This window comes from Zonotrichia leucophrys, chromosome 2 (genome assembly GCF_028769735.1).
Source record: "Zonotrichia leucophrys gambelii isolate GWCS_2022_RI chromosome 2, RI_Zleu_2.0, whole genome shotgun sequence".
In the NCBI taxonomy this organism is placed as follows: domain Eukaryota; kingdom Metazoa; phylum Chordata; class Aves; order Passeriformes; family Passerellidae; genus Zonotrichia; species Zonotrichia leucophrys.
In genome coordinates, this window is record NC_088171.1 from 129,325,686 (window position 1) to 129,343,492 (window position 17,807).

The 17,807-nt window shown below is 38.9% G+C and overlaps 1 protein-coding gene across 4 annotated transcripts in view; it reads right to left on the reverse strand.

Moving 5' to 3' along the window:
• GRHL2 (grainyhead like transcription factor 2) overlaps positions 1 to 17,807 on the reverse strand; it is a 64,912-nt gene that overhangs the window by 32,584 nt on the left and 14,521 nt on the right. For 3 of the 4 annotated variants that reach the window (XM_064706403.1, XM_064706404.1, XM_064706402.1), the window contains exons 3-8: positions 16,305 to 16,372; positions 14,350 to 14,734; positions 11,818 to 11,870; positions 8,445 to 8,601; positions 6,108 to 6,219; positions 1,024 to 1,118 (exon numbers count right to left, since the gene is read on the reverse strand). In XM_064706403.1, the coding sequence (XP_064562473.1) occupies positions 1,024 to 1,118; positions 6,108 to 6,219; positions 8,445 to 8,601; positions 11,818 to 11,870; positions 14,350 to 14,734; positions 16,305 to 16,372 (870 nt within the window). The remainder of the gene's footprint in view (positions 1 to 1,023; positions 1,119 to 6,107; positions 6,220 to 8,444; positions 8,602 to 11,817; positions 11,871 to 14,349; positions 14,735 to 16,304; positions 16,373 to 17,807) is intronic. The other variant, XM_064706405.1, reaches the window with a different exon arrangement.

The window sequence follows — 17,807 nt, forward strand, 5'->3', positions numbered from 1 at the left end:
TTATCAACGCCTGCTTTTGAAAGAGCTGGGTGATTTTCAGAGCTATTGTCTTTCCTTTTAAGATGTGCATCAGAGATTAAATCCCTGTTACTATAAACAGTCAGTACCTTCAGTCAGGAGTCAGGACAATGGGCATTAATGCTACCACTCAGTGTTCAGTAAAGTTCTCAGAGGACTCACTCTGAGGATGCAACCTCTCTAATGCTGCTGGAAATGCAGTGGGCAATTGTGCATGAAGAGGTCTTTGTATTTGAAAGATTCATAGCTCTACTTATGCCCTGGACATTTTGTGTTCATCATGAAAACACTATCAGGAGTTTGCCGAGCTCAGTGTTTGCTGTTTATTAACTACATCCCCGAGAGTACTGCATTACCCTCACTCATTTTACACAGCCTATTTCCCTTGTTGTTTGCTTTCCGGGGGCCAACTTCTTCTTATAATTACCGGCAGTTTTTCATTTCTCCCACACTAGTCTATGCAGTTGAAGCACTCTGACAGCCTTTGTACAACCTTATCTGTAAGAAACTAGTTAAGGTGTTCTGATGTCCTGGTTTATAGGTCCACTTAAGAGTCACATTCCTGAATGAAAACCCCATGCCTGAGGGTACTTGACCATTAAAAAAGGGAAAAGAAGAAGCAAAAAAAAAAAAACAAACCAAAAAACGTCTCAGTCCTCAAAAATACATTCATTCCAAAGTGAATACATTCATTCATTGCAATGATGGTCTGCATAACAATATAAAATAAATGGCACCAACACAAGGGAAGGCATAGTCTAACTTACAGAATATGGATTATTGGAGATGCTGAGAGTGTAGAAAGTTGGTTGACAATTTGGAGAAAGAAAAGATTCAGCTTGTGTCTTATACCAGGCTTTGCAAATAGGAAGAAAGTCTTTTACTGTTTCTCAGGCTGGGACCTACCAACAAGCCCTCTTATTTCTCAGAAAGGAGAGAAGTGGAACAGTGCCTAACGGTGGGTGGTACTTATAAATGGATGCCGTCTGCATGGTTTTTCCTCACCTTTGCCTCCTCATTGACATCCCAAGTAAAGGACACAGCATTGAATGCAATTTCTTCAATATTCCCAATGGTATTAAAACTCTCCTTGTAATCAGCTGTAAGAAAAAACAAGAGTCATGAAAAAACTTGAACTGTTTTACAACTCATAGTGCTTCTTTGCTTCTTAAGCTGAGTTGTCTAGTGCATCAAAACCACCTCTTGTATTGTTTATGATTAATTATGAATAACCTTTATTTTACAAAGAGGTAATATAATGCAACCTGAGTCTTAAGCATAGTATATCACTAGCTAATGTTCTTGCAAAATATTGTTGGCTCTCAAAAAGGAGTGTGACTCTACTGGCAATGAGTCAGTGCATTCATTAGCTTGTCCAAGGAACGGCCAAAACTGGAAAATTAACTGAAAACTATTGAAGCATTTTAAGGGACTGTTCAAACCTTGATATTAAGAAAACACATGGTAAATCCTAAAGAAGCTTTCTAAAAGTCTAAGAGCTATGACTGGAGGAAATCATCAGTGTGCATTCCAACTTTTGCACTGGATGCTGGATTAATATTTATATATTATTAAAAACAAAATGAAAAAACCCACAAAACTCCAAACCATCACAGATCCCCCACAAAGAACCAAAACCACAAAGATCCTTTTTCCAAAGTATGTGCATCACTGAAACAGTAAACGAAGAAAAAAAAAATTATTTGTCTGACTACAATATCTACACCTTCTTCTCACTTCTTCCCCACGTACTGTTATTATTATCATCAATAAACTAGCATTTTGGAAGGAATGAAAAGCAAAAGGGAGGAAGATTTCAAAGTTTACTAATCCTCTCCCAAAACAGTAAGGCTGGAAAACTATATAAAACAGAGGACTCCCAAGTCCTCTTTATAATTGAAAAAAGGAACAAGCACTGCTTTTCTCTCACTTTGCTGGACAGTTTAACACCTTTTATTCTTTTTGATTAAGAGAGATACCAGGTAATAGCTGCTTGATTAAAGGAACTTCCAGATCGTCCACACTAATGGAATAACTCTCCTTGGGACAAACATTTGCTAAGAATTCCTCGAGGGCTGTAATTGGACTCAGTGCCAGAGGGCTGAGATTACACTCCTGATCTAAAGTTTGCCCAAATCCGTGCTTCAGAGGCATGCTGATTCTTAGCTTTGTAATCAGTTATAGAAAGAGGGCGTTTTTGTATTTTGTGGGACACACAAATGATTCCAATATTCATTCCCTTTGCCTAAACTGTTGATCTCTAAAATATAATTTCTAGATAATAACTGTTTTAAAATAACTTATAACAAAAAACATTGCTACAAGAATAATTACTTCATGTTTGAAACTGGCAACCAGTATACTTCTCTCTCATTTGAAACACAAGAATGCTGGCATCTCACTGGGCAAATAAAATTGTGTTCCTGGGATCCATGAATGATTTTAGATACAGTAAAAAAAAAACCACTTTAGACCATAAGAACAGCACAAGATATTTGGTGATGCAGCAAATTAGCAAAGTGTTTGAGAGGGCAGGCAGGGTTTTCATTCCCACCTTGAATTCAGATCTCCTTTTTAACTGAAGTCATTGGCTTCACTATCTAAATTCAGTGTAGGGATGCAAATGAGAGGAATTAGAAGACACATAAGTAGTTTAATATGCATGCGCACACATCCACCCACCTCTTAAATTTATGATTCACCAGAAAGTGCCTCGTGCAACTGACTGCTGCATATGGGCGTGCTGTGTAGGTGCTCTTTGGAAAGACATGAACAAGATGTCTTGTAAAGACACCTGTTTTCTTGTCTTAAAAGGCTGTCAGAACCTCACAACCCACCAACCCTTCCCTTCCCTCAACACAAGCCTGTCCTTTAATTGCTATACACAAATCTCATGGTGTGTCTATGTGACACTGTCAAAAAGCAGAAGTGCATCCGATTCCCTTCAATTTACATCCAATTAAAGAACGATCCTCAGTTAATTAAGAAACTGTTTACACCTCAGAATATTTGAAAGCTGTTAGAGTGACTACAACTTTTCCACTTCTCCTCCTGTGAGTTACCAGAAAGAGAAAATCAGCGTGTTCAATAAGCAAAAAATGGTTGCACAGGAGTTATTTCCTCTTTTGTTATATAAATTGCATATAAAACAATGGCAAATTTTTAATGTTAAACATTAATCATGCATTACATGTCATTGCATACTTTTGTATTGTGCACATAAATAATACAAACTATCCTGAAAAAAACAAGGGCAAGTTTCTATGGAGCACAAAGCTTCCACACCCACACTTCATATTTGAACCTGTTCTAGTATGTCATATTATTGTACTTATTCTAAATAATCAATATCCACTGCAATTAAGTATTGTATTCTTTACATTACAATTATTTTAAAAGAAAAAGTTAGTGATTCAGTGTCACAGCGCTATGAAAATAAAGCTGTTTTCCCCCTGCCCACCTTATTCCTCCTACAAAAAGCAAACATGCACCTTACTCCTTCTTCAGAAAAATCCATTACAGTACATAGTCTAAATTTTGGAAAATATCTTACGTTCTTGCTTAATAAGTTTCAAGCCCTCAGGTTTATTCCTCAAGCACTAAGGACTTGAATACATGTAAGTACATGTTTATCTTTATTAATATCAACACATCTTCAGACTTGTCACTGCACCTAATCCGCTGAAGCATCCTTCCTCCTAGGAGGTGCACCAGCCAGCACACAAAAAAATTAAAGCAGTGACCCCTGTTTGTCTGGAGTGAAGGAGCAAGCCACTATTCCCTCTGATGTCCAGAATATAACTGCAGGGCAGAAAGCAGACAGGCAGATCCCTTCCACAATGGAAAACAGCACAAGTATAGTCCCCCTGTACATCTGAGATCTGAACAGCTGGAACTGGAGCATCCCAAATCAATTTGATCCTCTGCCTGCTAAGGACCACATCATGGTCTAGATTAAAAGTATATTCATAAACAATTAGAAAAGATTCACAGATGCTACACACATCAAAATAAGAGTAACATCTATGGAACAGGTGATGCAGAGTTTTGGACACCTAATTTTCTTTTTATACAGGGCCTGGACATTAACTCCAAGGATTTAGAGGATCCCTTCAGGGATCTGAATTTTTAATATAAAGAGAAATCTTCATAGAGTCATTCAAAATAATTTTTGCATCGAAGGGACCCCGGAGGGTATCTGGTTCAAGCAGGGCCAGCTTCAAATTTGGATTACGTTATTCAGTTAGATAATTTGATGATAAAACTAGATTTTGCTAAACGCAGTTTGATACTTGGGAGCCATTCTGGCCTAACACGCCAGTTAACCGTGCCAAAGAAAATGAAATGTACTTCAGAAACACCATACTTGTAAGAGGTAAGGCTATATTTCAGTTGTTCTCAAGAAAACACTACCGAGCAACATTTAGGTCTCTTTTTTGCTTAAAACTGAGGTGAAACATGCTCTTACAGCTCTTATTTCTGACAAGAAGGGCTATACCAGTAAGTCTTACTACACTGTGCTTTGCTCATGTTTGCAGCGCAAATAAAGAATATGCACCTCAGTATTCACAAGTGCCTCAAAAGTCAGAGCAGAGCTATTCCGCCTCAAACTAATGGAAAAATTAAAAGACATTCACTTTAACACAGGTAAACATACAGCTCATGCACAGCACTTATTTTGCAGAGCACTATTTTTCAGAATATGTATTGTAAGTTAACTTGTTGGGGTAAGGCAACTGAAATGTGCCAGGACACCACAACTGCAGTGGAGTCAGAGGGTGCTGGCACTACAGTGGAGCGAGCTGCTCAGCACATACTTTTCAAAGGTATGAGCACTACTACCACAAGCTTGTATGGACTAGCACAAAAAAAAAAAAAAACAGGCAGTCTTCAGAAAGAGCTGTGAAGTGGCCTATTTCTTCTTTTAAGGTGTCATGATAAAAGTAATTTGTTCTGGGGTGGCGGTTTTACTGAGTTAGGTACCCCAATGGACAAGAAAAGAAAATGGGGGTAAGGGAGAAAAGAATGAAGTTCATTAAACAGTTCAGCCAGAAAAATGATGATAAGACAAGAGGCAGTGAGGATATTCTGGAAGAGCTGCTTGGAGAAAATACACTTGACCTTAAATAACACCAGGCCTCAGTGAAAACTACAGCATTTGAAAATCCACAGGCAGCACAGTGATTAGGACCGCTTGGGGACAGATTCCCTGATCACCCAGTTCAATCATCCCCTGAAGTGTCAGAATGTTCTCTACAAGTAACCCTGCTTTGGTTTAGCCCCCCTCTCTGCCCCCTCTCATTCCTGCCATTCAATGGTTTGGTTCCCTCAGGCGGTCAAAACAAGATAGACTTTGTCTGCTTTGGTCTTGCCGACTCCTTTGACTGGAATCCGTGCAGATGGGTGCATGTGTAAACTGCACGTGGGAGGGGAGAAACGCTTGATGTCTAGACACTGCCACTGACTTCAACTTCAGGCTCCTTGGCAGCAAGTACGTGTTCTTCCTCTGCTAAAACCTCCCGAGCATGCAGATAGGACAGTTGAGGCTCAAATGGGCTAGTAGATACTTTAGATGGGATGAACGATAAACAGGTCTCTCGGGATAGCACACCAGAGCTTGCTTCTCCCTCACTGCTGACACTGACTCACTCCAGGGCTGGAGGAATCCTGCACACTCCTTTGCAGCCACCACAATGATGACATCTGCGCTCTCAGGCTGCAATTCCACATCAATTGGCTAACATAACTGTTGCTGGATCAAAGACTGGATCACCCTTTGAAAAAATAAAGGGAACAGATACTCTGCCACACCTAAGGAGGTGCAGACCTTGATTTTCCAGAAGGAGGTACACCACTAAATACACATGCAAGGGGCAGCTCCTCTGTGTAAGTACTGAGAACCATTCTTTCTGCATGGTGTCTACCCAGCTCCATAGACCCCACAGTCCTAGCAGCAATGAGCCATTGTTAAAAACTCTGGTTCAAGCCAAGAAGTCATTGCCAATATATTCCACCCTATTCCTGTGCAAGGCACCAGAGCTTTCCATATCTGAAATCTTCCCTGAAACATCTGGAGATGTTACACTCACCAATGTCAAGGACTCTCTGTTTAGCTGTGTGCTGCCGGGAATGCCAGTACTTCCAATATTTCAGCTGTTCATCTCTGTTTTTATCCTCACTGAAAACAACCATGACCACGCTCTATGAAAAACAATACCAGAGCCACATTAGTTAAAATAATTAATAGTCAGGAACACAAAAATTAAAATCTCCACATGCCTCTAATTCTGATCTAGCCACTCTCGTGTACTTTGATGTAGAAGACTGGGTTTTAATCAGTCCAGCACTACAGTGCACTTAAAAACTCAGGACAAAAGAAATGTAGTTGTAAAATAATGCAAGGCCCAGGATTATGTTCTTGATAGTCCAAATAAAAATTAATCATATTCTTAGTTTCAAAAAGTCACCTTCACTGGCTAAAGGCAAGATATTTTCAATTTAGTGTACACAAGTACCCTTTTTGGGAGCAGGATTCTTGTACATATGTTTAATGACAAATTCAGTGTAACTGAACTTTGCTGAGGTTTTCAATTCACATTCTGAATTCACTTTTTTAAACTGTCATTCAAAGGAAACAGATTGAATTTTTATGCAAAATTTTACACAAGCAATATAGGCTTTTTGAATAAGCCCTGCTGTAGGCAAGCAAAACAACACAAAAGAATGGAAGAATAATCATACCAATTAAAATTAAGTGAAAATAAACCAGAGAAAAAAAACTTCACTTCTGAATGTTCATTTTCATCCTGAGACAGTAGGCACAAAAAAATCACTATTAAGCTGCTTTATAAGCCAAGGAGGTAGATTACAATTGATTCATCATCTGTGTCCCTCCACAAACCACCATCACAATCCTTCATGCACTCTGTGACCTTCTGCATTCCACCTATAAAAGGTGACCACCATCACCACATCTTTGTCTCCATGGCACAAGGCAGTACACTCTGTGGAGGAGTCCTGGGTTATGCCTGTATACACTGGCTGGGCACCAGGTGTGTGTGGCTGGCCAGCTGACTGCTAACCAGAACTGGCCATGCAGACTGGCTTTTCCACCAAGGACAGCACTAATGTTTTTATGAACCACTTACAGGGAACTTGTAGAGGTTTAATACCTTCAAAACCTCTTGCCCCTCTTTTAGCTTTGGATGGAATTGGCAATAAATTCAACAGTCACTTAAGTAGAGCCCTGGCAAACAGAACATGACTGTGAAAGTTGCACAGTTTCACAATCTTCTGTCAACTACATCCTCCAGAAGGATGCGATCTCACCTCTCCTTTATAATTTCCACCCTTCTGCTGCCACAGCTCCAAAACTCGTGTGGCAGTGCACTGAACCAGGTATATGAGGACTGGTTTTCAGTCAGACCAGTGACCTCCTGACTCCTGTTTCAGCTCTAGAAGTGCTAGAGCTGGAACCACAAAATGGGAAGGAATGGGTGGCAGGGAAAGAGATTGTACAGCAACAGAGCAGTCTTACATCAGATTCAGCCAACAGCCTCATGTCCCAAGGAAACCAGGCTAAAAATTAACTGCTAATTCAGGTTTCCAAATCATTGCCTCTGTTTAGGAAGAGTCTCTCTAAACTTCATGTATGATAGAAACATATAGGTTGTTGTTTGCTTCACTGCTCACATTGACTTTCATTGCTTCCTTTGACTAAAGTCACAACATTTTTAGAGAACTTCATGTATTTAGATGGAAACATTTTTGTGGCCTCACACATATGCAGCCCTGACAGCTTCAGGGTAAAATTTACAGGGCTCATTGTTCATTCCAAAATTACTGGATTAGGATTTATCAACTCAAAAGCATTACCAAGGAAATCAGGAGGCTCATTCACCAGGTAGATGTTGCTGAATACACAAGCTACAGTTCTATGCATAGAATCTAAGATGCAAATAATTCATTTTGTTACATTTCTGTGTGAATGTCAAGTGAAAGCTCACACTTAGACAATGAAAATTATTTAAAATTTATGTCACAAAGGATGGATTCAACTCTTCATGTTTTCTCTGAAATGCACTGGAAAGCAGCTGATGAAGTGCACCAGTGAGTAAAGATGGACTACACAAAGTACATGTGGCAGATCTTGGACTTCTTTGCTTTATTCATAGCAATAAGTTCACCAGTGTTAAGTGTAGTGTCTGTGTAACCACCATTCTGCCAAACCATAAACCGAGGCTATCATTAACTCATAAGATCACACTCTGAAAAAACTGGACAGCAAAACATTTGTTACCATCAATAAGGTGTTATCTCTGTCCTTCCTCCCCCCCCAAAAAAAAAATTAAATTAAAAGCCAATCAACCACAACCACATCTATCTGCAGAGGTACATTTCCATCTAGGAAAGAAATGGGACCATACCCTGACTTTGCTGATGGGATGCCGGAAGCATTTGTTGTCACCCGTCTCGCTCAGGGTGATGGCATAAAACTGTCCTTTGTTCAAGTAGGTCATGGGCCCTTCCCCTTGCTTCTGACGCAGAGACTTGGTAGCTTCTAGTGTGTACTGAAAAGTGCTGCTGAAAAGACAAGGAGAGAAACACACACAAAATCCATATCACTTTCCTCTTTTTTATTATGTAATTATTGCATTGAATAAGGCATAAGAAGCTAATAACAAAATTCCAGGCAACTGTGACATGGCAATTTAAAATTGCAATTTTCTTTTTTTTGACTTCATCAGATCCCGCAATCAAGCGTAAAACTATCTGGACTGTAAGTTTCTTGGATCAAAGGTACTATCTCTGAAAGGAACCATTATGAATTATGAGACTGTGTACCTCACAATGAGAGTGTCCATTACCAAGAGGGGATTCAGTATGATTTGCAGAAAATCATCAACTCCACAGACATTTAAACTTAGAAGAAAGTTGCAGAAAGAGAAATAAATAAATAAATAGGTTTTTAAAAAACCCAACCAGAATAAAACATGTTGCGAAAGATGGACACAAAGAATGGAAAGTCCAACTGCTACTTTCAGCACAGTTCAAAGAAGGAATACAAAGAATGGACAGTAAGTTCACTTGTTTAAAGACAACATGCAAATCAAGGTTTTTATAAACTTTCTTTTCAAAATTAGTCACACTGAATGAAGTGCCTACATTTAACTTTATCTTCAATTAAGTAACCTCCCTTTAGAAAAATGTCACGCAAAAACAGCTCTTGTGTTGAAATTTTAGATTTTAAAAAGACCCTACTTCACAGAAGAACTTTCCAACTTCAAAGCACTTCTCAAACCATGAAAAGTTAAGGCTCCATTAATTAGTGAACTGTTAGTTGGAAACAATTCTCACTGAGCCTCTTCAGCCACAACCTCCAATAATGGGCTTGAACAATAATCCAATAAAAATTATGCCTGCAGCTCCTCACATTCTCTTACATTAAAATAATGCTGATCTTGTAAAAAAAAAATTTTCAAACTGCATAGGAACCTTAATACAAAGTACTCGTGAACTGGAGATACAGTGGAAGAATTTTCACAAAGGTTCTAATTCAGAAAAGTACTTAAGCAGTGCCAGAGCAGAACCAAAAGGAGGAATATGTTGGTCCAAAACAACACTGTATCCCTAACTTTCTAATTCAAGCAAATACTCTAGATCATCATAGTGATGATCATCGCTGCCATAGCGATATAGAAATAAAGGGAAAACAAAAGATATTTTAACTATCCAACAGGAAAAAAACCCACAACAAAACACGTAACTAATAATTACATTTAAATCCCCACTTGAAGAGAAGGTAGAAAAAACCCAACAGATCCAGTCTTTCCATCCAAAAGGAGCTTCAGACAGCTTAGTATCAATTATTCAGTTTAGTTGCAATCATTCAATCAAATGAAGACAACTTATAAGCCCTTCTTAGCTTATAAATTGAAGTCCAGTCATTTTTCCAGTTGCTTAAAAGTTACAAGTCAAAGCAAAACTAAGGTAATAAGCAAACACTCATCTATACCTATCCAACCCATCGATGGCAGCACTGGTGCTTCCACACAGAGCAGCTGGGGCCACCATGAAGGCTCCTGCATGCAGCAGGAAGGCAGCACAAGGCACCGCTGTCCCCTCTGCTGCGGGGTGTGCTGGCACTGCCCCTGTCCTGTGGGCAAGGGAACAGAGGCACTGCCAACACTGGCAAGTGTGGACCCATCTGAGCGGACTGGAAGAGCTACACCAGCAGTGCTGCAGAACCAGCATCCCTCCTGCTGCACCACTTGTCCTATAGATGGACCACCCATGAGAGATAGGGGCACAGCCTTGATTTAGCATCACATGTAAGGACTGCAGATTTTGTGCTCAACACCCCTTAATGACACACATCAAAGCATACTGAGTGTCCTGGGAGATGTGCCTCAAAACTTCACACCAGACAGAAGAACTAACAGGGATGTGTGCTGAGAAGGGCTTAGAATGATCAAAGTCAGACACACACACAAGGTCTTAACAGAACTGCCTGCAGTCTGCCATGGGCTGGTCTTCTGTTCCTTGGCATTCTGTATGTTTCAGTCAAAAAACATAAATCCCAGACACATTGCACTTGGCCAGTTTTGGAGCCTCTGTGTAGTGCCATTTCAGAATTTTCTTATTGTTTTCAGTTGGCAAGAAAAGCATGCCCTATAGCAGGAGGATTACTCTCACTCTTAAAACTTATTACAGTCACTCAATTATTGTAATACTGTAATGAACCTTACCATGAGTCTCAACTAAACCCCTGTGTAGTCACTAAAAGATCTTCTAGCAAGATTCCAATTACTTGCATATTCACCACTTCTTTTTTCAATCTGAAATTCTCATTTCTGAGCCTTCCACTTCCAGGTAAACTAAATACATCTTTCCTGGGAGTTTTCTTAATGTGCATTCAGAGGTTTCATTCTTAATGTAACCTGGGCCATAGCATGAAAGACATAAATATGTGAGATTTGTTAACAATACCAATGCTTCAGGAGTCAATTTTACAAATGTTCAGTGTAGTAAGTGAGCAGCCTTTGCTAAATATCAGTTTCATATCTTCTGACTATATAATGATTCAGTTCTGAGCTCACTGCAGTTAATGATTGTTTTAACATTCTTCAGGAAAAATATCAAGCTGTGAGAAGCCTTCACCACAGCCAGAGCCATATGCCTAATCCACAAAAACTACATAGGCATGTTCCTGATTCTAAAGGGAGAGTAATCTCTCAGATATAAACAGAACCATTCATAAGTATGAAATAAAGCATCAGTTTAAAATCTTTAGTGATTGCAGTCTTTCCTAGATAAAGGGACTCTGCAGTGTTTGCCCATGCTACCTTCACATTCTTCTGTGCTTAGGCAGAACAGTATTCTTTTCAAACTTTAATTTTTGAAGCTTTTTCTTGAAGCTTTTCAACTGTTCTGGACATTTGACTTGTGCATTCTGCCATCCTGAAAAGATTTTTCATGACCTGGTTTTCAAAGCTATACTCTTTTACCTGGGGAACATCTCAACAGTTTTCATCTTGCATATCTTGGGCAGGAGGGCTTCAGAGGAATTATGAGTTTAAAGAAATGCTGAGGGAAGGCAACAGATGAAGGTACAAACTGTCCAGATCTAAGAGCTAACTAGAATGGGAGAAAAAGGGGAAAATAATGCTTGGGAGCATCAAGGGAGCCTTGCAGGTACCCCAGGGGGAAGAAAGGAAAGGTGGGAAGCGGACACAGGCAGCTACTCCTCAATACATTCCTGCCTGATGCCAGTCAGCACACTGCAAGTTTATGCCATACCTTGTTTGTTCATAAATATATTCTTCAGCCCCCACTGACACACTCCGATACTTCTGAAAAATAAGACAAATTAAATACTCTTTGATAAAATCAAAATGCAAATACCAACAAAAGTGCAACTATGTTTATTTAAAGATAAACTCAGAAAAAACCGTCAACCCTTTAAAACTCAAAATACCTAAAAACTAGAGTGGATATTAATGAGCTAGTCACATTTTATATAAAAGTTAAGAGGTTGACATTGTAATAAACATACAATGATGTTGTGTGGTTTTTTTGTACCTAACTTCAAAGAATTTGTTTATACTATAGAGAACTAATAAACTAAGCACAGCTAAACAAAAAAATGAAAGACATTAGAAAAGCATATTTATAACTGTTAAAATTGTAACAAAGAACACAGCAAGCGATTGACCAAAGTGTCCACTACCACAGCAATCTATAAAAGCTTAGCACTCCTTCAGTACAATACAACTAAATCACTTCATAAATGTTTTGAAAGCATTCCTACATATGTATTATAATGTGTTTGAAAATTGAGTAAGTATTAGACCAAATCCAAACCCAGTCATTCTCACCAGTACTTAGGAAATACTTTGCAAGCACTTATGAAAACTAGTAAGAACAATTGCCTTCCTACTTCTAAACACTAACTTTGCCTAAGTTTCTTTTGGTATGTTTTGACATTTTACCTTATGGTTTCCCCAGACCTGCTCCATCCAGCTGTGCCTATACAACAGTGGCTGGAGAAGCAGTCAGAGTACAGCCAGGCCAAGCACATCCTGGCGTTTGGGCAGTTGAGAAAAACAAAGGGACAGGCTCGGTGCTGAGCGAGGCTGCAGCAGGGTGGCAAAGCTCTGACTGCTCCCATGTTACATGCATGTGAACACTTGGGGCTAGAAGACCACCGACAATGGCACACACCTCCCTTAACAACTAAGGCTGGGGACATAAAGTTAATTGTCCAGCGTCCTTTGTAGAATTAATAAGGGAGGTGAAGATGGAGAGGAGTGAATGCACTTAGAAAACCACCCCACCCACTTTTGGCAAGCAGATTTGAGAACTGATTCTTTCTCCACAGACTGCACAGAAATCCTATATGGCAAGTACCCACCCTGTTATTAACCAATCATTTTAAAAACATGTAACAATATATTACAAAAAAACATGTAACAAAGTTACTATAACACAAAATTTGGGATGCAAAGCCAACATGTAGGTGTAAAGTTTCTTTTTACATCCAAATTTAACAAGTTTGCAGGTTTGACAGCTCTCTGCACAGGGCAGATGTTTGGGAACCTCTCAGCATCATGACCCAGAACAAATCAAGGGAATGGAATCACTCTGCTCCAGCACCACAGGGAAAGCCATGGGTATGGTACCAAAAGAGCCATTTACCAGTAACACATAAGAACTGCCAAACTAATTTTGCTTGATAATGCAGAACAGTGTTTCTAATCCAAGGTTTGGTCCTATTGATTTTACAATGGGAAGCTAGATTTCTTCATTATTTATTTATTTAGTTGACCTACGTGTGTTCTTTATCTGAAAACAAATTTCATCTCCAGACATCCTGGATCTGTGTCACTCATGGAGACAATGGACTTTTCTATACTACACAAACCCACAGTAAATTTCTCATGTACTAAATCAGGGCAGCCCAGCCTTAATGTAGCTTGCCTTGTACTTTTGTTATGTTTACAATTTTGTAGAGTTGGGAGGATAAAAATCCTAGGGGAGTTTTACCATCTAATATCTCTATTTGCAGAGGTACTGTCAGCTTTAAATTGTCTTTACCTTTCTACAATTCCAGCTTGTTTGCCTTATTCTGCAGCAGGCAAAAGCAGCCAGAATACGAAAGCTGACTGTAAAATTACTTTGATTGTAGCATAACTGTAAAATAGTTAGAAGGAGCTCTCCTTGCCTTTTTTCTCCTCATTCCTGTACATATACACACAGTTGCTCCTTGCCTGTTAAATTCTCTCTTCCCCTCTATTAGTCTAATTCTTCTTCCTTTTCTCACTTGCAGAATAGAGCTCAGTGCAACAAACAGCTTCTGAATAAATTACTTGGGTTTTTATCCAGTAGCAGAGGCTTTTGCTACTCATTTGCATTTTCAAAAGAACATCTAGAATTTCCCTGTTACAAAGTGACTATTTCTTACTATTCTGAAGGCAGATCTCGTTAATGGTAAATAAATCTTCTTTCAGAATAACAGCTATCTTCTACTTGACACAATATCCCCAAAGACAAAAAAAAATTATCAGTGTTTATTATTCCCAGAATTTTGAATAAATATCTTTATAATTGTCTTCTGAAATGCCTCATGATGCTCCCCTTTAATCAGAGCACAGACTGATGGAAACACAGCAAGAAGTAGAAATTAATTTGTTGAAACAAGCATCTCTATTCTTCTAATGGCTCTTGTGGACAGTTCAAATCTCCTTATCTTGTTTACAAGCTCAAATATCCTTATCTTGTTTACAGCTTTTTATTGCATTCTTAGATGCTAATTTGCGGTGAAAAACTTACTTCTGTTCCTCCATCTTTGAAGGTGTCACTGTAGGTACTGTCAGGAGTACTGCGCTGATCATCTTTAAGATAATTTGTGTGGGGAGCAATGTTGGACACTTCGTATGGCTCAAAGATAACACCTCGGTGCTCCTCATTTTCTCCTCTTGCATAGTGTGTTTGTGGGGTCATAAAAACAGGGGTGAACTCCTCTGCTTTCACCACAGTCACTGCAGACCCTGTGATGGGTGTTGAGCTCCCAGACACATTTGTGGTGTATTCCCTTTTGGATGACTCCAAAGGATCTTGGTTCAAGGAAAGGTTAACTGGCACTGTCTTCAGGACTTGCACACGGTTCTCTCCCCCACTTATGTTATTCTGAGCTTCCGTGGTATTAAGACAATTTCTGTGAGACAAAACCAAAATATGTTATGAACTGTACTGATAGAGGAAATCTCCTCCTTAAATAGTTTAATGGTCTTAAATGTCAGGGAAGGAGATTTTTCAGTTCTGATAAGCCACTGCCATAAAGAAGTAATACATTAACAAATACTAGGCAAAAGAAATTCTGAGGCAAGCAGAGGTCCAGAGCTCTTTAACAAATGGGGAAAGATAATACATTTGATTTGACTTGTTACAATAAATTCTGGGTATTTAGGGTTGCTCTTGCCTTAGCTTATAATTTGGATGCAAAATCAATCCAGCAGTACAACAGCCTTTAGACACAAAATAAGAATGAAGAGTAAGGCAGGGCAGTATGGATTACTCACAGTAGGTATTTTGCACATGAAACAGGCAGAATATCAACAGCAAAATTCATATGCAGATGGCATGCTCTTTCAGGCTGTTGGCAGGCCACTACTGTTTGCTTAACTCTGGTAGCAATGCTGTTCTAAAAGAGCAAGCCCAGGAATTCCATTGTAGCAGAGTAGATCAGTAACTATAGTGGCTGCAAAGTAACCTCAGCAGCATTCCCACATCTACCCACAATTGCTGTTGAAAGCAATCTGATTGCTGATAGTAGTTACACTGACATAAAATTGTTAACTCATAGAACTTTCAGTAGGTATAACATTGCTTTGTTTTCAACCCAGGACAAATGCTCTGACACTACCCAGTGCCCAGTTCCTCTCTCTTGGCTTTCCACTGTAGGCAAATTTTGTCAATCACACTCAGTTTAGGAACTGAACATCAGGAATTCTTCTGGTTTGCACAAGAAAAACTGTCCAAAAACCAGTTCATAGCCTATTTTGAAACAGTAAATTTATACTACTACCTATTGAAACAATCACCTTATGAACAGCTAGTGGAGACCATCTAAGGCTGTCACAAATTAGCTACATTGAAATAAACCTTATATAGCTCATCTCTGTCATAATTTTATATGGAGGTACTTCCAGTATGTAAAAACTTCTTTGTTTCTAAAAAAATATACACTCTTTCTTTTCTTTTAATAATAGGAGGCAGCTTCCTTTGACTCAAGTCACTTTTAGCCTACAGAGAAAAGCTGAAATCTGAGAGGAGTGAGAAAAACATTCTAAGCAAATGATTTTAAGAGTTACTTTATTTGCTGGGTAGATCCTAAATGATGTTAAATAAGGCTCTATAAATGAGATTACTGAGGCCAAACTACTCACTTTTTGCCCTACAACAAGAAAACAAAGAAAAACAGCCAATAGCCAACTGTCAAGATAATCTGATTTTACTAAACTCAGCAGAAGCAGCAAAACAACACCACCAAACAAAAGCAAGGAGTGAAACTCTCAGCTACCTTCCAAATGGCATGTTTGAGAATACTATCCATTTTTTCTAATCAATTGAAAGTAAAAAGGAGTAAAATGTACTTCCCAAAACAGCCTTCATTCTTTGAACTTTTGAAAGAAAACCATCAACACCTCAGGCTCTCACAGTTCCTTCAGTTCACAACTGATCAACACTTTCAGTAGCTGGGTATATGATTTTGAATAATACTGTACCTTTTATCTTGGTCTTCTTGATTATCACTCACTTTGTTAAGAGACAACAGCCTTTTATCTCTGGGAACCTGAGAACAACACCAGGCATGGGGTCAGGTAAATGCAAGTGTCAGGCATTTGCAGCTTCAGACTGCTCTACTGCGACAACTAGAAAAATGTAACTCTATCAGTGTTGTCTAGTTCACAGATGCCGGAGCTGTTTTTCTTTGGATGACTGACTGTAAACAGAAAGAAAATTTCCAAAGACCAAAAAAAAAAAAGAATTGCTTTCTTTTCTAATTCTTGGGCACAGCAGTTAGCAGCAAAGGGCTCTTCTTTATGTCCTATCTTTTGAATATCAAGCTAGGCCAAGCTACCTCAAAACCAAAGCTCATATTAGTCCAAAAACACACACACACTTTTCACTGAATAAAACAAGATGAGAAGGAAGATACCGTGCCTTGATGAGCTGTGCACTGAGACCATTTTAGCTCAGACAAAAAAGGCTTTTCAATTTAACCATAAGCACCAGGTAAGTCCTCCTGTTAGAGAGAAGCCTGGAGAGTGCGGGACTCACACTTAGAGAAAGTTTGTGAATCTTTCTCTTTCTTAGTATGGGGACAGGTCAGGGCATGCTGGTATGTCATCAGAAACACTGACTTCTGCTTTGCTGACTGCATCAATCAATAGCTATGAGAGGTAAAAACCCAGTCAAATCTGGCCCCTTGACAGACTCAGAATTAACATCAAGTGACTTTAAAGATTTGTATTCCCACACACCAGTGTCCTGACACCAGCACAGCTATGAAATCAGCAAGGGAAAAGTTGCTGCCATGACCATATTTTTTTCTTTTCTTGCTGAGCCATTAATTTGGCTTCTAAAACTTCTAATCTATCTTTTGCACAAGCCGTATCCAGTCCACTGCTGCAATTAACTCAGGATTAAAGAGCAAAATTAGACCTATGAATGGGCTAAAGCCATGCTTTTTACTTTTAAATATTTTAAAGAAACATCAGAAAAATATTTGACTTTAGAGGAAAAAAAGTATTACGGTGCAGTCCAGCAGCCAATGATAACATCAACAATAACTACAAGACAGCAACACAGTCACAGAGTTCTATCCAGAGTTGTTCTTTCTTTTAGGAACATCCCCTTTTCCTATTAAGCATCCTGCTGGCTAAAAAAAAATCACCTTTTTTTTTTTGAACTGGGATAAAAGCCACAGTTTACATATGCTGATTCCCATTTTAAGATTATGTATTTTTCTCTGAATGATGTTCTATGTTTAGGTAAATATCACTACAAGGAAAAGGAAAAGTTAAAAAAACCCAGACAATTAAATTCAAATAATTCCTATTGACTGGACACAGTAATTCAAAAATATTATCCAACATGTTAGAGCTAATGAGCCAGATTATAAATAAGAACAATTCAAGAGTCTCGTGCATTGGAAGTCCTCTACACTTCCCCATTACACCACAGAGGTTAAGTTTTGTGTTTGGGAGTATCAACAAGATTTGTAA